The following is a 26148-nucleotide window of genomic DNA, read 5'->3' on the forward strand; positions in this document are numbered from 1 at the left end:
CCCCCTAACCCTAGCGCTACTAAATCCTATCTGTACTTAAAATTTTGACATTCTGCTCGTAGTAGACTTTATGCATTCACCTGTAGTTTTAAAAACATTGCATTAAAATATTTATTATCTTTATTGCTGAGGGTTTTGGTGTGCACTTAAATTTTACAGCCAGGAGAGCAGCTCACTGGCCCCACCCTAGCCTCAGCCCTGAGGTTCACCGACCCATCAAACATGGACTTAGACAATTCAGGAGAAAAGCCACAAAAAGCTAAGCCCACCCGCAAATGAACGCAGGCTCTGCTGTGGGGCACAGGCCTTCCTCCCCTCCTCCCCTGACCTGTGGGGCAGCGGCAGAGGGTGAACACTGGGCGGCCCTCAGTACTGTTTCACTTACTCCTTAACAAACACAAGAGGGGATGTTATTATGCCCACTTTACAGATGAGAAGACTAAGGACCAGAGACACTATCTATCTCACCAAAGCCACACAGCACTGGGTGGGTGAGGCCAAAACAGGTGTGCTGCCACTAAAGGCCAACGTTCTCATGCTCCTGTACCCTTGCTCACAAGTTGGTCATGGGGACCACACAGGGCACCCACCCAGCCTCGGCCAGAGCGCTGGTGGTGGACGGAGCTCCCAGGAAACACGTACGGGAAGAAATTCAGTGAGTCAGTTACAGTTGGCATCAAAGAAGGGTAAAGAGAAGCAAGGAACCGCCCCCTCAACCGACCTCAACTTTCCCACGTTGAGCCCGAGGTGTGCACTGCACGGGGACGCGTAAGCTCCCCACCGACGGCATGCTTACAATCCAGCGACAGTCGGCCTGCAGAGCCCCTCGGGCCCAGAGGGGAGGGCCTCTGGCCCTCCTTTCAAAGCAGGCTCGACCCCACTTCACGCCTCCAGATCCAGTTTCATAGAAGATACCCCCCCGTGTCATTCGTCCAGGGCCATGTACAGATTTCTCAGTTTGCCACACGCAACACTCTAGAAAGGCAGAAGAGAAGAATGTGTTGAAAGAAAGGCTCGGCCTAATCTTGAAGAAAAAAAAAAAAAAAGAAAATGTGTAGAATAAGAAGTGGTAGGAAATGGGTAGTAAACTATTTGGGAAAAACAGAAACAAAACACAAACCCCCCTTACCGCGATCATAAAGCTGAAGAAAGAGGGACAGAGAGAGAGAGGAGGGAAGGGGAGAGAAGTCTACAGGCCGCAGCAGCCACGGAGGACCTTCCTGCGGGACACGAGGAGGGGGTGGGCCGCTGACCCCCCAGGGAGGGGAGGCCCAAAGCCCCGTGCCGGCGGGGACCCACCCCACCCGGGGGGAGACGGCGCTCAAGGCTGACGGCCGCCAGCCCTCGCCTGCGACACGCGGGTGACACTCGCGCCCCGCTGTGAAGTCCAAGGGCCTCTTCACTCGCCTGCGCGGCCCTGGACGCCCCCTCCCCCGGGCGGTGTCGGGGAGCGGGGCCGGCGGCGGGCCGGCGCCGGGGCGATTTTCCCGTTTGGTAGAGACAGCGGCGGTAATGAATTTGGCCTGTGCGGCAATTTTCAAGAGTTCTCACTGAACAGTTTATATGCTTATGCTTTCTCTGCCCACCAGCCAACGCCAGAACCATTTTAGAGCTAGGTAGGTGGAAAAACACGGCGGGGCTTGGGGGGCAGGGTGTGGAGGGCAAACAGACAGGCAGGGTGAGCCTCCTAAAGCTCAGCTCGGACCCTGCTTAACCCTCCAGTGGCTTGCTGGAGGCTCAGCACGAAAACCCCCTTCCCGCTATGACTCAGGAGGCCCGCCCTCCGTCTCCCGCCTTCAGCCTCAATATGCCAGGGGTGTCCCCGCCTCAAGGCAACTGCACCTGCCTCCCCTTCACCTGGAAAGCGCCTCTTCCCCATACACTGCTGTGGTTTGATCCCTTGCCTCCTTCAGGTCTTTATTTAAAACGTCACTTCTCAGGTGTTCCCTAACCCTGCCACCTAAGTCTGTAACACCTCCATCACTCACTCACACACACACACACACACACAGGTAAGTCTGTAACAACACCTCCATCACACACACACACACACACACACACACACACACACACACACACACACACACACACACCTTGCCTTCAGGTCTTTATTTAAAACGTCACTTCTCAGGTGTTCCCTAACCCTGCCACCTAAGTCTGTAACACCTCCATCACTCACACACACACACACACACACACACACACACACACACACACACCTTGCCTTCAGGTCTTTATTTAAAACATCACTTCTCAGGTGTTCCCTAACCCTGCCACCTAAGTCTGTAACACCTCCATCACTCACACACACACACACACACACACACACACACACACACACACACACACACAGGTAAGTCTGTAACAACACCTCCATCACACACACACACACACACACAAACACACACCTTGCCTTCAGGTCTTTATTTAAAACGTCACTTCTCAGGTGTTCCCTAACCCTGCCACCTAAGTCTGTAACACCTCCATCACTCACTCACACACACACACACACACACACACACACACACACACACACACACACAGGTAAGTCTGTAACAACACCTCCATCACACACACACACACACACACACACACACACACCTTGCCTTCAGGTCTTTATTTAAAACGTCACTTCTCAGGTGTTCCCTAACCCTGCCACCTAAGTCTGTAACACCTCCATCACTCACACACACACACACACACACACACACACACACACACACACCTTGCCTGCTTTGTTTCTTAGCGGTCCCTACCATCCAACATGAAATGTATTTCACTCCCTGGGAACTCATTACCTGTTTCCTCCACTAGACTGTCTGTTTTTACTGTGGGGTTCATTCTTTCATTCTGGTTCTACTGTATTGCCCAGTGGGCCTTGAACATCCAGGAGGCACAACAGGACTTTGTTAATTGCCCAAAATGGAAGAAAACGTACGAATGTAACTGCAGCTCACCGCTCGCTGCCCCTACCTGACTAACAGAACTGTACCTGAGAAAGCTGTGCTTTGTGGAAACTTGTTACAAATGCTGGCCTCGGCGGGGCAGGATTTGGGCAGATGGCCACTGAAGGCTAGGGCTCTTCCTCGATGGGGATTAATGGGTGATACCCTGTCCGGCAAGAGCAAGGTCAAGGACAGGTAAGGGAGACTAGTGGGGCGCACACTTGTCACAGGAAGACTATTACATTCCCTAAAAAATGAAAACAGCTACAACTGAAATATGACTCGGTGAGCAAGCAGGTGTGGAGAAGAGGGAAAGAAAGAATAAAAGCAGTGACAAAAAAACCATACTAAGGAGCCACAATGTCCCTGCCCTCCCCACCCCCAGGACAGGCACTCTAGGGAAGAGCCCCAGGGCATTCTACAAAAAATGCTGAAATCATATGCAGATTCTTGTGGGAATAAGCATATTTCCAGAAAAAGATCCATACTTTTCATCAGCTTCTCAGAGTGGCCCCTTGCCAAAACAGAAACTTGGAGAAACATTAACTTAATAGCAGCATGTCTTCTGTAATTCCTTTTAGTTCCAACAACACCCACTTATTAAACGCTTCTTAGCATATTTCACCAAATCGTGACACAACAACTTTAAAACACACCTTTATTCTAGTATGTCGGTTCCACTCTGACATGCCTTTAGTCATAAGAAAAATACTGATTTCAGATACTAAAAGTACAAACAAGAGTGAGCCTCTGAATCTATAAACCACGGGTGACCCTTGAACAACACAGGCTTGAACTATGTGGGTCCACTTAAACGAAGATTTTTTTCAGTCAGTATATTGCAAAAATTTTTGGAGATTTGCAATGATTTGAAAGAAAATTTTTCTTTGGCTTACTTTTTGTAAGAACACAGCACATACAGAATACATATAATATACAAAATATATGTTAATCCACTGTTTATGTTATCAGGAAGTCTTCTGGTCAACAGCAGGCTATTAGTCATTAAGTTTTGGGGAAATCAAAAGTTATTCACGCATTTTCAACTGTGTAGGGAGTCGGTGCCCCTAACCCCTGCATGGTTCAAGGGTCAAGTGTATAGTGCATGTTGAACACTGCACTAGCCCCTTTATATATTTTACCCGAGTTCCAATATAATAAAAACTCTCATTCCTATCTGATAAATACTATCATTCCTATCTGATAATATTCCTATCCGATATTACGCTTGGCATTCCAGCCAGAATGCCAAGAATCCAAACCTAGGTCTGTCTAAAAGCCTCCCACACCAGCATAGCACCTCCCAACAAAGATATGGCTCCCATTTCTGCAGATCTTATAAGCAAGTGCAGGATAAGGACTTCTCGCAAGAAGTTGTCCTGGGAGACACAGAGAAGTCACTAGAGTTGGGTATCATGTGACTACAGAAGTGCCCAGCTTGTGTAAGATGCAGTGTGTCAAACACACTTCCAAATGCCCAGAGCAGAGTTTCACACTTGTTATTCTAAGGGGCATCTGCTTTTCCATCGGTTTTATAGCTCTCTCTCGTTTCAACAGTCAACTATTCAAGTGTAATTTAATGATCCAGAACAGATAGTGAGTGCTTTGTGCTGAAAGCGAGATTTAGCAACAAAAGGTGCACGATGCCTTGTCAATCTTAAAATACATCCCTATCATCAAAGAATTAATGAAAGAAAGTCTTGGAAGGCTGGAGTGGGGCAGAATTCCTGGGGGCAGGGTGAAGAGTGGCCTGAAAGTTTTCTGGTAGCAAATAAATGCCCCATGCAGCCCAGCGTGTGAGTTGCTGGATGGAAAAGACCATCTGTCCTGACTCGAGCAGCACCGAACTTGGAGCCGTGAGTGAAAGCGCGTCCTGCCAGTGACACTATCAGCTGGTCCAGCCCTTGACCTGAACCGGCATTCGCTGAAGCATTTCCCCAGCCTGTTGCATCTTGCTAAGTATACACCTTTCAATGTGTATTCTAGAAAGGATCTTACCCATGTTAGAATGGAAAGTAAGTCCACGAATTTCAGAAATGCTGTTTCTGTTTAAATAAATACTCTGGTGGCTTGAAGGCTGACATGGAGCAACTCACCAGTTTCACAAATGAGCACTCCTTCCCAAGTACCAGCAGGCACGCCATGAACATAGGCTGCCCGTTACCTTTCATTTCCTATCAGTCGGGTTTCAGGAAAAAAGTGCTTTGGACCCAAATAGTCTGTGAAATCAACAGGCAATTTCATCACTTATATGTAACCAGACTTAATTCTATTGGGAAGGAAATGTGTCAACACGCTCATACCCTGCAGAGCCCCCATTCCCCCTTTACACACACAGGGAACATCCGTGGAAAGGGAGCATTTGCACAGTCATCCTGAACCATACACCTTAGTCCGAACAACATGGGTTAATAAAGGAAGAAACCATCTCGTTCCCCATAAGGTTGAATTTGGTGTGCTCAAATAACACTCTTTGGTCCAGAAAGAATGATAAAAATTCCTGCAAAGAAGAGGACCCCAGGCCTAATGACTGGGCTCTTTTCTAAGTAACTACAACCACCCTCTGGAGACTATAAGAGAAATCAAGCAACAGAATCACAGTACAAGTTCCCCAGTAAGACTCTGTAATTACTGTGCAATGGTTTGTTTTAGGCCTCTGCCTCTGCCACAGTCTTTGAAGGTAAGGACCAGGTTCACTGATCAGATTCAGCTGACTAGAGTGGTCAGCTCAGTGAAATATGAACGACTGAATGAATGAGTGAGCGAATGCACTAATAAAAACCAGAATATGAAAGTTCTGCACAAAGGAAAAGAAAAGAAAATGGTGAATTTCTGAAGCTATCCCACGGAAACCTGGTTAGCAAATTAGGAAACAAAAGGGATAATCAGGAACTTTTACTCCAAGATCTTAGCTTGAACACAATTCCAAAACGTCGCAGTAAGAGGTTTAGATAAGATGAAAATGGGAAAGTCAGAGAAGAGACTCCAAATAGGGCAGTGGGTGAGAGAAAGCAGGGACGGATCTTACAACCAAGTCTGGGATGTGGCTTCGAAGGAAACAGTGGCGCTTCCTGGCACTCGGTGCCCCAACTGCTCATTTTCTCTCTTGCTTTCCTGCTTCGGGTCTGCGCCAATAGTCTTAAGGCCTGGACATCCACAGCGACACCATGGCCACCCACTGCCGCTCCCAGGTATTAGGAGAATGACAGCCCTTCAAGATGCAAGTGATGCAGAGGGGAGACTATGCACCTGGAGACCAGGCAGGAGCTCATCTCTACAGGTCTCTGGACCCCCAGAGAGAACCACAAGTGGGCTTCCTCAGGGAACACACATGCTCTCAGCTCCTGCTGTGTGCCAGGCACTGTACCAGGCCAGTCCTGAAGTGCTGGAAACTGAAGGTCATGTGTGCACGAACCCACAGGTGCACTTCTTCTGGGGAGAGGGCCTCCGGCAGTGGTTCTCACCCGGCCCCAGAGCGCACTCCAAAGCACACATTCCCAAGGGTCCCTTCCTCTGAGCAGCCCCAGGTTGGCCACTCCGTAAGCAGAAGCTGGGCTAGGATTTCAATTTGGGTCTCGCTGATTCCAGCCCTTTGTCATCAAGTCACCATCAAGATTTCAAGTTTTCCCCGCTGAGGTCCTAAACATGGTGAAGCAGAAACAAACTATCCCTGCTGTGCCCTGTCCAAATTCCTGACCCTGTAATTCCTTGAGCAGAATAAAATGGTTGCTTTAAGCTGCTAAAAAAAAAATGGGTCTGGCATCCTTGTGCAAGACCCAGCCTGCCCTATCTTAACTGCTCCCTTATGGATAGCCCTCTTCTGGGCCTTTGGAAATATCTGGGGCACTTCTGTCCCACTCTCCCATTGACGAGGGGATGCTACAGGCATTTACTGGCTGGGGGTCAGGGGTGCTAAGCAACATGCAATGTACAGAACACTTCTGCACCACAAAGAACTGTCCAGCCCCAGTGCTCAGGTGGTCTCCTCCCCACCACACAGTCAAGGCAGATGTTCTGAGGATGACGGATTTGTTGGGGGGTGGGGAGTGTCACATGGGAGCCCAAATACAGAAGAGGTGAGTAGCTACTTCACTGAAACGTTAGAAGACCTGCTACCTGACTCTGAGCCAACATTTCTATGTTAAAATTTTCAAATATTGAGATGTCACATGTTAAGTTCAAAGGTGCATCTCTTATTTTCTGGAGGGAAGTGAAACAGTAATCAAAGCCCTTTCTAGTCATAGCAGATGACCCCCTTCCCCTCCTAACCCCTCTGGTGGTGTCCCAGGGTCTTGATGTCCTTAGAAAATATGAGCTTCATTTCTGTTAAGCCTATAGATTAAAGGAAATATCTGCTAACTGGTTCAAAGAAGACACCGTGTTCACCAAATAAAGATGCACCTCTGTGTTTAATGCACGGTGTTGAAGAGTCCCCTTCCGGGAAAGGCCATGTGCTGGTCCACCTCCATGTGCCCAGGGAGAAGGCCACTGCGGTGCCCCTGACTCTGCACACGTAACTCAAATGGGGGCTGGAGGTGGGAGGAAACAAGAGCTTCTGCAGCCAGACCTGTTCTCCAGCTCTCCTAATCAGACTTTCAGAATATAGGCTCTGGTTCACAATGTCCTGTTCTGCCCGTCAAGATACATGATCAAAATGCCTTCCACACTCAGCATTTTAAACAAGCTTTCGGAGCTCCAGGACTTCCCATTAGCAGGCCAGTGGGGAAGCCAGGTGGCCTGTTAGTTCTAGGAGAGCTGTTTTGATCAAGCAACTTGTAGGCTTCTCCTGTTCCCTCCCTTTGTTGTTAAACAGGCTTCACTCTACCTGGCCAATCCCAAATACTGGCTGAGTGACAGAACTGCTTAACCAGATCACTAGCAAACACTGGCTCTGAAGTCCTGGTCAGAGAAGAGGAGCCCGACAGATGCCAGCGCCGTGTCTTTATCCCCCCACCTGCTGCTCTCCCCCAGGCCAGGACAGGTGCAGAGCAGAGAAGGGGAGAAGTCTGGTAGAAGCAGACCCCTTAAGGTCAATAGTGCTGCAACATAAGACTCTGCACAGAAGAATTAACATGGCAAACCTTCTTTGTCCCCTGGCTGCATAGATAATCAGGAAGCAAGTGCAGTTTGACCCTAAGTGGTTAATAACGCTAATCAAGTGGGACCGGGATTGAAGGATTGTCCCGGAGACACTAAGCAGGGTGACTTCACAGACTGGCTTGCTCTCATGGGCGTCTAGACTTGTCACGCACCCTCCCACCCCCGCAAATATATGGCAGGGATCTATCACATCCTTGGATGAGTTTTATTAGCACCGCAGGTGAATGGGCTAATCTGCTCTGTAAAGCCAACCCAAAGGAAAGACCTGCAGCAGAACTTTACCCAGATCGAATTTTCCAGAGAGAAGGAAGGGGCCCCAGGGTGGGATCTGCCCACGTGGGTCTCCACACACTGAGGGAGGTAGGAGCTTTTCCAACTACTGTGCCATCCAGGAACTGCCGCGTGGGGCTGCAAACAGCACCCCGGGGCCCATGAGGGCATGAAAGAATTCTCTAAGGACTGCCTGTACTTAGAGCAAGGGAGAAGCTGGGGATTCACTCCAGCCTCAGAGAGAGAAGAAAGCAGGGGGGTAGCTCATCTGTGAGAAGAGAGGAGGAGGGGTGTGGGCACAGAAACAGAGGTACAGAGCACAAGATGCAAAGAGGCAAGGGAGAACAGGAGAGACGGAGATCAAGAGAAAGGAGACATGAACCAGGGCATGGGAGACATCGGGGTACCCCAGCCGAGAGATACTGATGGGCTGCAGAAGGAGGGGGTTACCATGGCAACACCTCGCAGAGCCACAGGCCATGGAGTGAGCCCACAGAAGACACCTGATGGCCACACCTCATGCTGTTTCTGCTCACCTGTGAGTCTGTGTCAGGAACTGGGCCAGAGCTCCACTGCCAGACTCCAAGGTCTCAGACCAGAACCCGCTGCCCCAGACCTGAAGGTCACAGGAGTCCTCCACCTATGCACCAGACTACAAGGCCTCCCCCAGGGTTCTTGGTCAGCTCATGGCTGAGCAACCTGGAGCAGGAAGGGGGTCTCAGCAAGCTGCTCAGGCCAAGCTTCACAGTGTACTGGAAGCCCCTCTCAGACTGCCCTGACCATTGCTCACCAAACCTGTACCTGAACCTTCCAGTGACAGGCAGCTCTCAGTGTCCCATGATCTGAATGCCTGCCTACCCTTTCATATTTGTTGTGATCTAAGACCTTGTTCCACCTCTGGGCAGAGGCAAGGGGAAGATGAACCAAGTCCACGCTGATGCTAGGGACCCCTGAGTCCAGGTTACGATCACATTGACCACATACCTTGATGCCACCCCGTTCTTCACCACAAACACACACACTCTCCTCCTCACCCTCTGTTTCTCTCCGATTTTTCACATCTATGTCACGGCACATTTTTCCTTAACCACACATTTGTGCTTCTTTAATTTCTTTAGGAATTCCCTTTTCCCCTGAGAAAGGTCCTCTTCCAGGTTAGGGATGATCTGTTCTTCTCCGGCATGGATGCAGCGACCCTGAGGGAGCCCAGATGTAAGTGCTATATATCTGTCTCAGCACCTCAAGAGTATCATCGATCCACACGTGCTCATTGACTGGAGGATCCACACCCAAACCCAAAAGCTTCTGTACTTCTCAATATGAGCAGCAGAATTTCCACAGTCTGGGCCAAAAAAATGCCACATCCAGGCACCCTGAGCTCTTTGGCCATTTTGTTGCTATCCAGGGAGAATAATGATAACTTCACCAAGGGCATACAGTGCACTGAACACTCTTCGAAACATTTTACATGCATCAGCTTAGCCTATCTTCACAGCAACTCCATGAGGTAGTAACAATTATCCCCATTTTAGTTACAGAATCTGAGCAAGAGGGAGGTTAAGAGGGCGGCCCAACATCTAGCAGCTACGAAAGGGTCAAGTCAGAATTCAGACCCAGTCTCATATAAGACCCAGAATAATATAAAACTTATTCTCTAGCCCACTCCAACTCTATACGATTTCTCTATTGTGACAGCTTTCAGGAACGTGGAGGCTCTTCAAATATGTGTGTCTTTCATCTACCATAAACATACAGATAACATCATACTTAATGGTGAAAGAGTAAATGCTTTCTCCCAAAGACTGGGAGTAAGGCAAAATGTCTGCTCTCACCACACCAATTCAGCATCATACTAGAAGTCTTAGCCAGTGCAATAAGGTAAGAAAAAGAAATAAAATTCATAAAGATTAGAAAAAAGAAAACTGTCACTTTTCAGACAACACATAGAAAATTCCAAGGAATTTACTAAAAAACTTGTAGAACTAATAAATGAGTTTAGCCAGGTTTCTGGATATAAGGCTAGCATACAAAAATTACTCTATTGCTGTACACTAGCAAAGAACAATTGGAAATCAGAATTTAAAATACCAAATCATTTATAATGATACTTGGGTATAAATCTAACCAAATTGTGTAGGATAGATATGCTGAAAACCACAAAACACAGATAAAAGAAATCAAAGACAAGTTAAATAAATGGAGAGATATACCATGTCCATGAAATGGAAAACTAATATTTTTAAGATGTTAGCTTCCCTAAACTGATATAACATTCAGTGCAATCCCAATCAAAAGCCCATTGGGATTTTTTTTGTAGATTTTAATAAGCTGATTCTAAAATTTACATATAAAAGCAAAAGAACCAGAGTAAACAGAACAGTTCTGAAAAAGAGTGGGAGGACACACAATATCTGATTTCAAGACTTATGAGAGAACTATCATAATTAAAATGAGGGTGTGATACTGGTGAAAGGATAGACACAGAAATCAGAAAAGCAGAATGGAGAGTCCAGAACAGATCCACGCAAATACAGTAAATTAATTTTTTACAGAAGCACATAATCAGTTTCATGGAGAAAGGTCAGACTTTCCAATTCATGGTGCTGCAACAATTGAACATCCAAATGAAATAAACTGAACCTCAAACACTATCTCCCTAACTCACTCCTTATCCAAAAATAAAGAAATAAATGACAAGTAAAGGTTCTGTGTGGGGACACCAAGGACATATTCAAGACCCACTTATGGGACTGTTAGAGGCTGACATTTGTTACACTGAACCATGTAAAATGACTCATTTGTTTCCTGAGGAAATCTGAATCTCCTTGAAGGCATGGGTCTCATAATTGTTTTTATATGAATGACAGAACACAATGTTTGCTAATATTGTTTTAAGCAAACCATGCTGAGACCTGCTGAGGATCGATGCTGTGAAACCTCCGGGTGAGCCAGGTGTTTGGGAAGACAACAGGGACTTCTGGTCCACTGTACCTAAGAGCCACAGAGCCATCTTGTACATCCTCTTCTGCCATTCTCATAAATGCCTATGCCTCCCCTACCAGCTGATGACCCGTGTGGGGTATTGAAGGAGTCAGGAGTCCTGAGAGTTCGTTCTGTTTGGGATTGCCAACTGGCACATCCCTTAACATCTCCAGCTCCAAAATGCTATGACCCTCAAAATCGTGTTTCATTGAGACAACTGGTTTATGTTTAGACACTTGGAGCTACTTTGCTTCTCTGATCCCAGGAGGGGAAATGCACTAGAGAGAAGTAGACGAAAATGGCATAATGCACGTAACTCACAGAGGGGACAGCAGTGCATGCTGACAAAGGAAGCCCAAGTCCAGTACAGCTCATACAGACTCCTTTTCCTTAAGGGAGGATGACACAACCCCACCCCAGATCTAGAATTGTTGCTGTGGATTGCACAGGTTGAAACACCAACTCCACAACTTTCCTACCAGCCCATTTTATTTCGAAGGCTGCCTGTCTCAGTAAATTGGCATCAATTTCCTCCCAGTTTCGCAGACTCAGATTCAGCTTCCATTCCTTCTTAGGCACTTTCCATAATTGGCCAAAGGAAAAAAATAATAATAATAAGCAACTGAGATGGGAGTGAATAAACAGAAAGGACTCCTAAAGACCTTAAACAGTTCAAACTAAAGTGCCACCCTGTGCGTCTCCAGCTTAAGGAGCTCCTGCAAAAAATAACATCTGCACAACAGAGCCACGTGATCTGAAAAGAGCCAGGTTGCCGGCTTTGGCAGCAGCCCCTCCATCTCTGGGTAATGAAGGCCTGGCAGGAATACGCTAACGGGGGCTGGTGCTGCCCAAGCCACTAGTCTGCTATTTCCCAAAAGCACATTAAAAACACATTTCCCAGTTTAATAGACTTATGCACTGAATGTGTCAGAACTCTTATAAATATGATAGAACCTGCTAGCCCAGCAAATGTTAAATTTTGCATAAGGAGACAGTATCCCTAACTCCTCAGTAGACACTTAATGAATATTTCAAACAAAGAGCCCCAGCAGCTGCTCCAAAGGCTCCCAATGAATTAAATGGGTTTTTATGACTGCCAGCATGCCTCTTGTCTCCCCGCATTCTCTCTCCGCTCCGTCACTAGCACCCGACAAACAGCCCCTCTGGACTAACCACAGGGCTGGTCCATGTATTAGGTTGAAAAGTGTCCCCCCAAAATTCATATCCACCACAGAATGTGGCCTTACTTGGAAACAGAGTCTTTCCAGATCTAATTAGTTGAATTAAGAAGTGGTCATACTGGATTAGAGTCGGCCTTCAATACACTGACTGAAGTCTTTATAAGAGACACACGCACGGGGAACGGGCTGTGTGCCTACAGCCGTGGAGACGGGAGTGACGCGGCTGCAGGCCGAGGAGTGCCGGGAGCCACCAGGAGTTGCAGGGTCAGGAAGGAGCCTCCCCCGGCGCCTTCAGGGAGAGCATGGCCCTACAGGTGCTCTGACTTCAGACTTCCGGCCTCTGGAACCGTGAGAGTACACGTTTCATGTTTGAAGCCACCCAGTTTGCGGGATATTGTTACGGCAGCCCTAGCAAATGAACAGAGTCACGAGAGCTCTCTACCTGTTCAAATGTGTATAAATATTCATCTCCCCAAAAGTTGCCTGAGTCTATCATTTCAGGTGACGGTGGCTGTGGGCAACGTTGTCCCGCACCTTTAATTTGCTAGCATAGACTGTACACAGGCCAGCCGTCTTATAAGATCAGACTTAAAATCACCAGCCTTCTTTTGCCATTGCTTTTCTTGACCTTCATTCCACTCTTTTCACATTGCTTCCTCAGCGTTCCCAGCCCATCCAGCCAGGAGACTAACAGAAAAGGGAACAGAAGTACAGCAAGAGAATCTGAAAGAAAGAAACAGAGAGCCAAGTTCTCTTGCCTTCTGGTATTCCTTTAGGTAGATTCCCATTCATGGGAAGACAACGTCTCAAAGAATTGTCACGTGCTCTTACAGACTGAGTTACGCCCCTGGAAATCCATAGTGCTGAGGTCCTACAGCCCAGTAACTCAGAATTTAACTGTATTGAGAGATAGGATCTTTAAAAATGGTTAAGTAAGTTAATACGAGGTCTTTAGAAGGGCCCTAATCCAAGAGGACTGGCGAGAAGAGGACCTTAAGACACAAACAGGCAGAGAAACTTCCCCGTGAGGGCACAGGGTGATGACGGCCCTCTGCAACCCAGGAGATGGGCCTCAGAAGAAACAAACCCTGCTGACACCCTGATCTTAGACTTCTAGCCTTCAGAACAGTGAGAAAATACATTTCTGGCATTGAAGCCATCCAGTCTGTGGTACTTTGTTATTGCAGCCCTAGCAAATTTATACACAGGCCAAATTGCCTCTAAGCCCAGAGCTCATGAAAATGCACTCCCAAATGACTACCTAGCTTAGAAAACTTGAACTTAAAAAAAAAAAGGCAACTCAACAGGAAAAGCGCTATTTGAGTGCTAAATATTAGTCAGGCAAAATAGAACACGCTTCAGAAGCCAAAGAATCTATGAAATGTGTCCACCTAATAATGTTCCCACGGGCTGGGACATGCAGACATTCACTATGACACCCCCACAGAGCCCTGCTCAGGAGGGTATTTTTGTATTCCTTATTTTAGTTAAGACCCGTGATGCTAAAGAGCTCCTGACAATTATTATTATTGAACACTTTGCTCTTCATCGTTTTACAACATATTTTTGCATTTTTCTGTATTAAAATTGGCGCATTTGAATAGCCTCAGTGCCATTGTCACATGCTGACAGGTGTGGTTCATTCCCAACATTTTAATGAACCAGCTAAGGCGCAGGACCAGAAAGGGGGGACCAATGCCAGAACCTGCCTATTATCAGTCCCCAGACAACTCCTCTCAATTAGGCTAGAAGACTTTCAAGTGTCCCCTAACCAACCAATTACGAGGAAAAGAAAAAAAAAAGACTCTAATAGGCACAACCACAGGCCAAGACATTAAATTCACAAGAATAACTGTGTGGTCATTCTTTCATCTTTAGAGAGCTTACCGACAAAAAGTCAAAATTACGAACAGCATCTCAGAAACCTCCTTAAACACACTAGTTTGGAGACCTAGTTACAAGGAGAAATGCTGAGAATGTCTCCCAGGAGCGACGTGTGACCCTTGGTCAAATTCAGGTTAACTAAGTCTAACTGTCAATATCAGTGACAGAAAGAGCATCTCTTTCAAGGAGGACTAGGGAAATCAGAAGATACGGACAAAGAAGGGGCTGTCACAGGAGCCTTGAAACTGTTCATGTAAGTCCTCTTCTCCTCCCTGGAGTGAGGCTATTCCCAGGAACTGCAGTGCCAGGAAAATCTAGGAGCTGGGAGTTGAATACACATGGCTGGTCTTAAAGAAAAACAGGCAGCTGTCTTCCGAGAAGGGACTTCACCCCACACTGGTTAAGAAGAATAGTGCCCTGCCCCAGCCCCACACATACACCCAGAAATACAGTCCTCCCAAGGCCAACCAGTAGGAAAATTCATCTGTCAGGTTCACTCAAGTAGAGAAATTGTCCCCAGTTAAAATGCAGGCACATGAGTTGGAGTAAAACATTGTCGATTGTTGACACCTCCATGTTCATCAGTGCATCCAATCGTTTCTCACCTAAGAGAGGAGGTCTGTCAGGGAAAGCAGGGGACAGGAACAATTCCAAGTACAAGATTAAAAGAGGACAGACACTACAATACCTTGAGGAGGAAGAAGGGCAGCAGAGGACATCTGAACTTCAACAGGGTTCCCAACAGTTGAGCCCCACAGGGGTTAATCTGGGGGCCAGGCACTTGGGAACCTTGAGTTAGAAAAGGCAAATTCTCTCTCCCCAAATCAGTTCTACTTCCACAGGAGAATGCTTCACAGCAAGTCAGTAGCATAATTAATAAAGAATTCAAAATTTCAGACTAAGATACGAAAAATACATGTTGCTAATCATGATGGTAGTTTGTCCAAACCTAGAACCCACTGAACCCCAGGTCTGCATCAGTTACACTATGCAAAACATGATTTCTAATCCACTAGCCTCTCTAGGTAGAATAAGTATTCTCAGGTGAGTTCTCCTATTATAAAAGATTAGGACGTTAAGGAAAAATATGTTTCTAGGTAGAGTTTCTCAGAGCATATGCTTGTCTGACTGAAACACCCATTCGCTTTTCTCCCCAACAAGCTTTGCAAAGATTTACAGAAAATAAATAGGTGACATTTCACAACTAAATCATTTCCCAAATTAAATCCACCTTTTTCTCTACTGGAAAATAATGCCTGCTCCTTCCTGTTCCTTTCACAGACACACAAAATTACAGACAATTTTCCATGGATCAATGAAAAGAATGCTCACCCTCGGAGAGTCTCAATGCCCTCCCTCAGAACAAAGGACTCACTGAAAGGCGGCTGTTCACAATTAGTCGAAGAATGAATTGCTTCACTTGTTACCACCCTCCTTTAGCCTCAAGAGAGGGCTAGTGAGGAAAAAACCAAAAGGCAGCTGAGTAAGGGAGATGAGGAAGAGAAACCCAGCTTTGGAAATGCACACTGGGGTCATGGAACTCTGGATGGGATGCATGTTAGAAGCCCCAAAACACACACTTTTTTTGCATAAAATTTCAAGAGGTTCATGAACCGTCTGGCACCCATTCATGGACCCCAGAACTCCTGGCCTAAATTTCTAGAACTTACTCAACAACGTACTTGCCCACAGAGATGTATATATTAAAATGCTCTCTACCACATTCTTCATAGAAGCAAAAGATTGTAAACAACCCAAGGACCATCATGAGGGGATTAATTAGGTAAGATCATGACCATGATGAATGGGAAGAATGAACAAGTGCCCCAGGAAACCAAGGCCAAAATGTGTCCTTAGATGAAAAACACCAAGTCCAGAACCGGTCAAGTATGACTGTAGAAACACAGAATTCCTGAAAGGATACACAAGAAACTAGAGAAGTGTTTGTGCCTGAGATGGAGGCCTGGGTCATAAAGGATTTGGAAGAAAAATTACTTCTGTATCTTTAATCCAGGTTACTATGTTCTTAATTAAAAGAAAGCTAGTTGGAGATAGATAAATTGTTGAAGAGAAAAAAGAGACAGAGAGGATGATGATTTTAAAAGAACTTCTCCTCTAGCTGAATCCCAAAATATCCTCAGCCTTGAGAATAGTTGATACCGTAAAACATTTGGCATTAAGACATAAATAGGAAAGGATCTCATAAATTCTTTTCGCAGCTCGGGCTGCTGCTCAGAGCAGCTGAACCTTCTCTCCACAGTGTGGCTTTCCAGGCTTTTCCCCTTGCTGGACCAATTATGGGACATTATAGCAGCAGCGCCAATATTATGTTTAAAGGCCGTGTTATTCACTAAATACCCATTAAACCAATCTCCTTTTTCCATTTACAGTGAGCTTAAGGGCAATCCAGATGGTACAAATAACGCATATTCAGGTTTGACATGCACGAGGCCAGCCATCAAATAGCCATTATCAGCTTTAGATTCGTCAACTGCCCGCAGGTGTGTCCAGGTGAGAAGAATAGCGACCTTTCCAGAGACAGCTGGGCTCTCAGTCTCTGCACACCATCTCCATGCTCCCCCAAGGGCTGCGTCTGCCTTTGTATCTGATCAGTTAGCAACAGCGACAGAGGGGTTGCTTGGTAGCCCGGTAACAAGCTGTGCCTAGGTGTTCCCGAGCAGAGGACAGGACTGCATCTCCCTCCCACGCAGCCCACTCAGCGCTTCCCCCTGGGTTGGCCAAGAAGATCCAGCAGTGCCAGGAGGCTCCTCTGCAAAGCCAACACCCACTGGCCCTGTGTCTCCAGGGCCGCATTGGAAAAGGTCTATCAAAGGGGCCCCCCTGTTTACCTTTTTTTGACTGACAGGCACTAACTAAACTATCCCCCTATGACCTTGAAGATTTTTAAAAATGGGATAGACTAAAGCCTGGCCAACTTTTTCAATCTAGACAAGGCACAGAATCAGGACTGTTAAAGTCTTCAAGTGGACACCCAGGGGCACTGGCCCAGTAAGCTGGTGAGAACCGACAGCTTTCAGTCCCTGTGGTCCCATGACACGGCATGAAAAATGACAACCATCCTGGCCACCAGCCAGTTCCTGACTCTCCACTAAACGGAGAATAGCACACGATACTGAAATCATTCTGATGCGTGTGTCAGAGACAAGAGAGGCTGGAGGCAGGGGGCAAACTTTTTTCATGCCAACCCTCTATTACTTGAGCTCATGTTAGATGAATTTTTATTTCCTGATTATATCCCATGTAGGAAGTTGTGGGAGGTGGTGAGGATTAACCCAAGTGGAGAAGATATCTGAGTTCTCCATGAATAATTCATGCAGGACATAATCTGAACACAGATAATTGAGAACTGGATGTGCCATCACCGTCACTTTTGTACACTGATGTTCCCCAGGGTCTAGAGACCATCCCAGCCTACATGTGGCGGGAATATCAAATTACAGTGCCAGCTCGGGAATGTGAACAACTGTCTTCCCTGAAATCACTAACCAGTCACCAATCTGTTTCTCCCAATTCACTCAAGAGAGAGTTCTGTGCCAGGGAGGAGGCCCCCCAGTCTCACTGGCACAGTGCTGGTTCCTAAGCCCACAGCCCCCAGAAGAAGTGGGGAGGGCAGGGAACAAACGATTCCCCGTATGCGTCTTAAATAAATTCAAAGGGAAAGAAAGGCAGACACCTCTCCCTATGCCAAGCGGCCCATAAATTGGCCAAATGCCCTAAGTGAGCAATGCCTGGGCAAGGAAGGGGGTCTTATGTAGAAATTGGAACGCAACATAATCCTTCCAATACACTTCCCACTCCTCCAGGGGCAACTGCCCCACCTGCCCCTCCTCAGAGATTTAGCGACTGCCATCTGACTCTTCTGAAGGGATGTATTCCCTCCAGGTCCAGAGAAAAGGCATGACCTTGCTGTCATTGTTTTGAGGTTTACTGGCTTCAAACTGAACCAATGAGAGAAACATCCACAGTTTCCTAGATGAATCAAAAAGATGAAAGGCACATACATGGAAAGGAATATTCGGGGTCCATCGGAGAGGAGGAGGCAGAGGGACACAAACCCATACACTCTAACCCAAATCAGAGGGTCCTTGCCCACCTGTCCAAGTTGGAAAGACAGACAAAAGGCACTGTTACCTGCTGTGCACGAGGTAGGTAGTGTGGAGAGCAAATAAGAGAAGGTGGCCTGGGGCCAGCTTCCAGGTCAGTCATGTGCCAAAGTGGGGTAGGTAATTTGCAGAGACAGGACAGGGCACCTGGCATTTCCCTCGGTATCCCTCCGACCACCAGGCCCCAGTCTGTCCTGGCTCACTCAGCCCTGGGTCTGCAGCAGGGAGCTTGCCTGAAAGAAGCCCAGTTCTACCTATCCGGATGGAAAGTTCACTCTCAGGGAAGAGCAGCCTGGGACCCTCAGCATCAGACTTCTTCATCAACGCAGGGTCGAAACTGAGTGCCAGGGCCGTCTGGGGGTCTTCTGCACCCTGAAACAAGAAGCAGTGGCATCACTGTAACACCTCTACTATCTTCAGTGCCCCGACCCCTGCTGCTCACAGTTGTCCAGGCCACTTGCCCATCTCTACCAAGAGCACCACAGTTGGGCCAGTCCTGGGCCAGATCCAACTGTCAGGCCAGGCTGGGTCACTAGGAAGATGGCAAGCTTTCTGGTTGCAGAGCTTCTGGGGTGACAAAAATGGGACCTGGGGAGTCGGCACTGATCCCAGAAATGGGAAAAACACATTCAAGGAGAGATGAGGCCGGCACATCAGCACCCGGCACTATGCTCCATCACCGCAGGGCAAAGGGCAAAGCGGACTCCATCCTGAACTGAGAAAAGCACCTGTATGGCAAGAGCGCCCCCAGGGCGGCCTCAGTATGGGAACCAAGATCAATGCTTACAGGAATTCATCACCTTCACATTTCTCACAAGATCAGAAGTGGAGGACATTCAAACCACAGCACCTCAAAGGAAGGAAACTGGGTCTCAGAGGACACATATTTGGACTGCAGTCCAGAGGGCCTTCCAACAACCACATCACCCCGCTGCTTTGTCTGGAACTAGTTAATACAACTGTTTCTGCATTAACTAAGCAGAGCGTTTATTTTGATCCCCATGTTTAGTGAACACACATTTACTGACTGCCAACTCTCTGGATACTAGGTGAGCAAGACAAAGCCCCAGCTCTGATGGAGCTGAAGTTCCAGGTAGGAGCGAAGAAGTGACTCCAGGATGGGGCCGTGAGCTTCTCTTCCAAAGGCGTCAATCAGTGGGAACCCTCAACCCTGATGACACCTTACAAATGCCCAGGACCCCAAGGGGAGTAAGGAAGTCGGGAGACCCCACCAACACAAACACCTAGAAGCTAAGGGAAGGTGAGCAGAATCATCTTGATAAGGAAAATCACGTATTTTTTTAAAACCAGGCAAAAACAGTCCCAAACAAACAAAAGTTTTCATTTAAAATTTGTGTAATACAGGAGCGGAGAAGGCTATGATCCAATCACTGAAATGCATCTATTCATAAGGAAATACTAAAACTCTCTTCTTGACTAGGTTTCTTTCATGAAGGAATCCCACAGAAGTTATGCCTGGTGTGTTTACACACACACACACACACACACACACACACACACACACACATTTTATATTCTTATTGATCAGGGATCAGAAAAAGAATCTAATGGGTCAGATATTTTATTTCATTATTTCTTTCCAATGAATTGTTGAACATGAAAACATAAACTCTTCTTCTCACATCTTCACATTTGTCCAGTACATCAATATTGTCCCAATCACTCGCTTGCAACGTCGTCTATAATGCTCTGTAATAAGATGCACACACCTCATTTAACCTCGTTTTAAAGAGAGGACAGCCCTTGTAGTTCTGTTCAAGTCACCTTGTGTAAGTTCTCAGGCCCCCCGCAGAATACCAGGGGCTGCAGGACGTCACCTGCTCTGTCACTGGGAGAAATACAGAAAGGCCGCCTGTCACACTGCATCACAGTCAAGGCTGACACTCCAGATGGACAGAGTCCTGGAGACAGAAGGGACTTCGAGAAGGCCAGTCTCTTCCCCTGAGAAGCCCCTTCTCACCATATCCCCGAGTGACAGCTGGTGTCTGTGCCATGTGCCGTGAGCCCCAGAGTTGTAGCTTTGTTTGTTTATGTACTTTATTTCTAAGTCCGTATCTCATGCTGATGTCTGAGGAATCATTGCAGCAATAAAGCCGTTTTGCTACAAGAGTGTGTCAGCTGCTTTTCCTTCCTTTGTCTCCCTTCTTTTTATAATGTGAGTGATGCGTAACTGGGGGAAGGATCAGGAAAAGAACCACTTCATCACAGCAGAAATGCAGCAGCATTAATATGCTCAAAGATGCTTATTTGACTGGAGCCCATTTAGTACAGCGCAGCTTGGAGAAACCCTGGTTTTACTGAGAATGATGATTTTCAACAGGGGTGATTCTGCCCACGCAGCTCAGCCCCAGGGACCTTTGGCAATGGGCATTTTTGTATGTGGGGTTCAGGGGAAGGGTGCTGGCATCTGGTGGGTAGAAGCTAGGGAAGCTGCTAAACATCCTCTGGGGCACAGACAAGCCCCCCAACAAAGAATGATCTGGCCAAATGTCAATAGTGCCAAGGCTGGGAAACCTGCTTTAGAAAGGTTTAGGATGATCAGGCCCCAAAGCTCCCTGCGTTACTGGTAATTCTGAGACTTACAGACCCTCTTTTGCTATAAAGATAAAAATTTTGCTACTTTCCCTTGGAAGCCTACCGCCCTTCATGTATTCGGCAAATTCTTGTTTAGCATCCACTGCGTACCAGCACTATTTCAGGCTCTGGCGATGCACAACAGCCAAGCCCCTGGTCCTCATCAATCATGCATTCTCCTTCCAGAGACAATCAGCTCTCAATACTGAGTGAAACAGAGTGCCAGGTAGTGATAATGTTAAGAAGAAAAATAAGCCACAGTTCTCACAGCCGTCCTAGTTTGACAGCAACACGCACTGGGTTCTAGCCCTGTGCCAGGCATGGGTTTAGCATTTTTTGTGTGCTAGCTCTTTACGAAATGGAAAGATGGGCTGCTCCTTCAAATGAGATGCTAAGGGAGGCCTTTCTGCGAAGGTAGTGTCGAATGAAGACTTGAAAATGAGGGGAAAAGCCACGCTGATTTCTTAGGACAATGTTTCAGGCAAGAAACAGCAGGGCATGCCTCCCCCTTCCCCACGATATCCTGTGACCATTTTATCAACCTATGTTCTTTTCATTTTATCCCTCTATATTCTGCTGGGTGTATTGCTTTATTTCAGTGCAGGCGGGTGGGGGTACTGAGGAAATCCCTCCCCAGCTTCACTTAGAAGCTGCCCTTTTAAAAGCCAGACAAGGCCGAGCATGCCTGCCCGGACCCACCCCTCCTATAGCTCGAGCCCACAGTGGGCCTTCAGAAGGAGAGGTGCCACGGAGAGCTTCCCCTAAGCTCCGTGACTGGCACCACTGTCCACGTGTCCCTGAGCCCAGCACCAGCTGGCCTCCCAGGGCTCCCTTCCAAATCCCTTCTGGGATTCCCGACACCCCCACCCAGCACTTTCAACTGCTGATGAAAACACAGAAACCTGTCCCTTGAAATTTCAAAGAACAGCCCCTGTGGGAGATGTCAACCCCGCTTTGATGGCTTTACCATGATGTCCAGGAAGGTGAGAGAAAAATCAGGAAGCTCCTACTTGGTCAAAGGGGCTCTCATCCTACAGGGCTACAGCACCCCTGGCTCCACAGGGCCCCGTCTGTCCCCCGAGGACGAGCACAGAGACGGCAGTGAGGAGGCACTGCCTCAAATAAACACTGCCTTGGCCGGGGTGGGAGTGACCTCGAGCCCGGGGAGAAATCCCTGCTCTCTGTCGCCTCTGGCTTTGCTGACGGCAGCACACCCCTCTTTCCTTGACATTATCGCTCTTACATTTCGGGGGCCTCTTAAAAAAATCTCTGCAAGCTTTGCATTCACACTACTTCACTCCTTGCAGCCCTGTGAGGACGGCGAGGTGAGAGCTTGAGCTCTCAGGGCAAACATTTGACTAAGGCAAGCTGTTCCCGACTCTCCGCCTCAGCCCTGAGAGCCCGGCGGCTGCCCCCCAGCAGGACCCCGAATTGCTCTTCTCGCTCTGGCAGCTTCAGCCGGGCTCCTGGGGCTTTGGAGAGTTGAGGGCTGCTGTGTCACCTTGTAGCTCACACATGTTAAGGTGCCCAATGTCCAGACTCCCTCCCAGGCTCTCAGACTCCCTTTCCTCCTGCCTCTTCCCCTCCCTCCCTGAGGTCCTTTCCCCACCCTGTTCCCCCATCCCTGCTGATGCCTCCAAACCCAGCTCAGTGCAAAGCAGTGGGGAGGCAGGGGGACTGCTGGGAGGCACCTGGCAACCCACCTATCCAGGGCCACAGAACTTGAGATCTCTGTCTTCCTATGACAGAATTATTATTATTATTATCATCATTATTATTATTATTATTAACGGTTTGGGGCAAGTCCCTGGCTCAGAATAAACAGAGCAATTTCTGCCCACTCTAGAAAGGCCTGCAAAGAGGCAGGAGCTGGAGAACAATTGGCATTTTCCAGAAGGAAAGAGAGAGGAGAAAAAGAGAAAGGAGGAGGGAATAAAATGAGGGGGATGGGCAGAGGGGAGGGAAAGCGACCCTGAGATACACCTCCCTTGGAAGCAAAAAGGCGTTGGAAAATAACCTGTGCATTTCCTTCAAGAAATAAAATCCAGGTACTGTTTCCCAGGGTTTGCTGCCCCAGGCACGTAGCGGACAGCTGCTGGTTACTGATGTTTCTAGAGCCCCAAAGAAACGAGTCAGAAAAGGAAAAGCCTAGAATGTAACCAACAGGATGCAGTACCTCCAGATGAAGTTGCTAATGGCAAAGGAAAGCCCCCCATGCAAAGCACACTGGGTAAATGCCATCCAGCACCAAAGCTCCCCCTGTAGCCCCCCAAACTCCCTGCAAGGAACCTGATGCGCTGCTCTGAGCCCCAAGAGTAGCCTCGCCTGTCTCTGGTTCTTCCCCCATTGGGATGTGTCATCACTACTAACAAGTGTCAGGAGAAGGTGAGCAGCCGGACCTCTGACCCTGGGCACACCTCCTGTGGTGCTGACTCGGGCTGGGGGAGCCCTGATCACTCTGTGCTTCCCTGGCCCCACAGGGCGCAGTCTCTTTCATTGGGTTTGTCAGAGGGTCAAAACTCCCTGATAAAGGGCAGAGGGAAAGGTCAGAGGATTGATTGGTTCCCCCTTCCAGCTACAGATAAAATGAGGCTGGCGTTCAGGGTGCACTGATGCTGGGGAGGGGACTTGGAGGCCTGTGTGGGGGCTTTGCCTCCTCCCCGACCCCGGCCTCTGCCTCCTGCCATCCCCGCTTACCCAAACACACAGGTGATGTCAAATAACAGATGCTGGTTTTATTACTGAGAAATTGTTATAATAACGACACTCATAATGCAATCTTAAATTATTCCACATAATGAAAAAAAAATTAAATGTCATCCCTGATCACCAGCCAGAATATGGATGACGCTTACATAATAGATGACCTTCTCTCCCGGGGAGCCCAGCAACAGCCTGCTGCCCAGGGCCAGGCTGGCTCAGGGTGACAAGCAGCTGGCCTCAAAGCAAACAGGGACACAGAGCAACACAGACACTGAGACAGAGGGTGCAATCCTGCCTCGGGCTCTGTCAGGCAGAACACTACCGTCTTCCTAGCCTCGCTCGGTTTGCTTACATGTTCGGGGATCATGGGTCACAGCCAGGAGGCCTAAAGACAGGGAGAATGACAAGCCAAAGTACCTGATCCCCACTGGTTTCTGAAGCATGATCTCCCTTGCCTGAGTGCACTAGGATTGTGCCTCTGACCCAGCTTCAGTCCCTTCTCCCTAGTGCAACAGCACGACACCCAATCGGTGGCCAGTGAGGCAGGTTCTCAAGCTTCTAACTGTTCCACACTTGATGCTTTTAAAATGCTGACTGAAGAAGCCTGAGCCCCCTCGTCCAGAAGCCTTCCTGGATAAACCCGGCCTAGCCTGGAGCATACATGCCTCCCTCTCTGTGCTCCCCTGACATCCCACATGTGCTTCCACCAACACGCTTAGCAAACTGCACAGTGACTTCCGGTTTCCTTGACCGTGTCGAAAGCGTGAGATCCTTAAAGCCAGAGCTTTAAGTGTCTTCCAGCTCTACTGCCGGGGCCCAGCGTAGCGTCGGTGTCCATCATTTGGTTCACGTGCCAGGATGAAGGGCACTGCAAAATCTCCAAAATGAGAGGGGAAATGTGTAACATAGAAAACAAAGACAGGCGGCCACCAAATGTCCAGGCCTTGAGAAAGAAGGGTCAGTGCAGAGAGGAAAAGAGAAGGCTTCCAAGTGTTAAAGACATACATACTAGCTAATGGCAAAAAAGCATGATTTTCCACCCACCCCCTGCCTCTGTCCTCTTAATGATCATGTAATGGCCTCCATATCAGCTCTGAGCCACAGAGGGGGGCGTAGCTACCTACAGCGGCCCCACCCCCAAAGGCTCCATCTCCACTCCCCTCCCTGGCAGAAACACTCAAGAGTGACGTAAGCCGGCTCCCTCCCCTTAGGTAAGACCCTCCCACTCTGAGGCCCCGCCCCCTCCAAGCCCACACCTTCCAGCTTCCTCCCATCTCCTCCAGGACCTTAGTCTGAAGCTTCACAATAGGGGAAGGTAATTACAGACTTCTAGCTATGGTTAAGCCCTGGAAATTTGCTATTGCTCAAATTCTTTTTAGAGACAATACCTTCTCCTATTTGTAATGCCACATTATTATTCATAATCAAGTCAATTTCAATATGTAAGACAGATTTTAAAGCACCATAGCAGCTCTACAAAGATGCAGCTCTAGGAAAGCCTACACAGCAAGTCCTGCAAGCGCCCTTCCCAGCAGGCAGACCTACGCCAGGGTTCCCAAGAGGGAGGCCCTCCCCGAGCGTGGGTGACAGGGCCATGGGGCTTGGCACAGTTTTCCAGATCAATGTGCTTTTTCTTGTAACTTGAGATGTAACTTTTCTTTGAAACAATAAGACAAATCTGAAGGAATGCAAGTACCCACAGATAATGAGGCATTTTCTTTCTAATACTTCATGATCATCCATCCCTCTTCACCTACTCCTAGACCCAGGAGAATTCAACCAGAGAATCTAGACCTAGAATTCATTAAAATACACCCATTTAATCCATTCTGAGCCTCTTCTGGCTCTTCAACAGTTTGAGATCCCCCACCTGGTCTCTCTCAGGCAAACTTTTCTGAACTGTTATCCTTTCAGAGGGTATCAGGCCCTCCAAAAATCTGTTGAAAGACCAAGTCTCTCTTCCCAGAAAAAAAATGAATGTGTATCATGCATTTATTGCTAGGTAAGAAAACACCCCAAGGCTTAGTGGCTTAAAAACCAGCCAGTTATTATTGCTCTTAAGCCTACAGTCTGCTGGGCACCGCTGCTGATCTGCCTAGGATTGGCTAATATTCCCTGGTCTCGCTGTGCACCTGTGCGCAGCTCACAGCTCACCTGGGGGCTGGATGGTCGAGCACCTGCATCTGTCAGCCAGCAGGATGTTGGCCCCAGTTGGCCGACTGTTGACTAGGAGACCTGGATTCTTCTCCAGGTGGCCTGTCATCCTCCAGCAGGCTAGACTGAGCCCATTCATATGGGAAACTCAGGGTTTCAGAGGCAGCAAGAGAAGTCAAGTGCTGTTCAAGTCTCTGCTTGTATCACATC

At 47.9% G+C, this 26148-nt stretch overlaps 1 protein-coding gene across 9 annotated transcripts in view; it reads right to left on the reverse strand.

The window, feature by feature from the left end:
• Positions 1-26148, reverse strand: part of SLC39A11 (solute carrier family 39 member 11) — a 382305-nt gene that overhangs the window by 193221 nt on the left and 162936 nt on the right. For 6 of the 9 annotated variants that reach the window (XM_057501668.1, XM_057501669.1, XM_036900052.2 and 3 more), the window contains one exon: positions 18720-18858. In XM_057501668.1, the coding sequence (XP_057357651.1) occupies positions 18720-18858 (139 nt within the window). The remainder of the gene's footprint in view (positions 1-18719; positions 18859-26148) is intronic. The other 3 variants (XM_057501667.1, XM_036900054.2, XM_036900050.2) reach the window with 1 other exon arrangement.

Source organism: Manis pentadactyla, chromosome 4, assembly GCF_030020395.1.
Source record: "Manis pentadactyla isolate mManPen7 chromosome 4, mManPen7.hap1, whole genome shotgun sequence".
NCBI lineage: Eukaryota > Metazoa > Chordata > Mammalia > Pholidota > Manidae > Manis > Manis pentadactyla.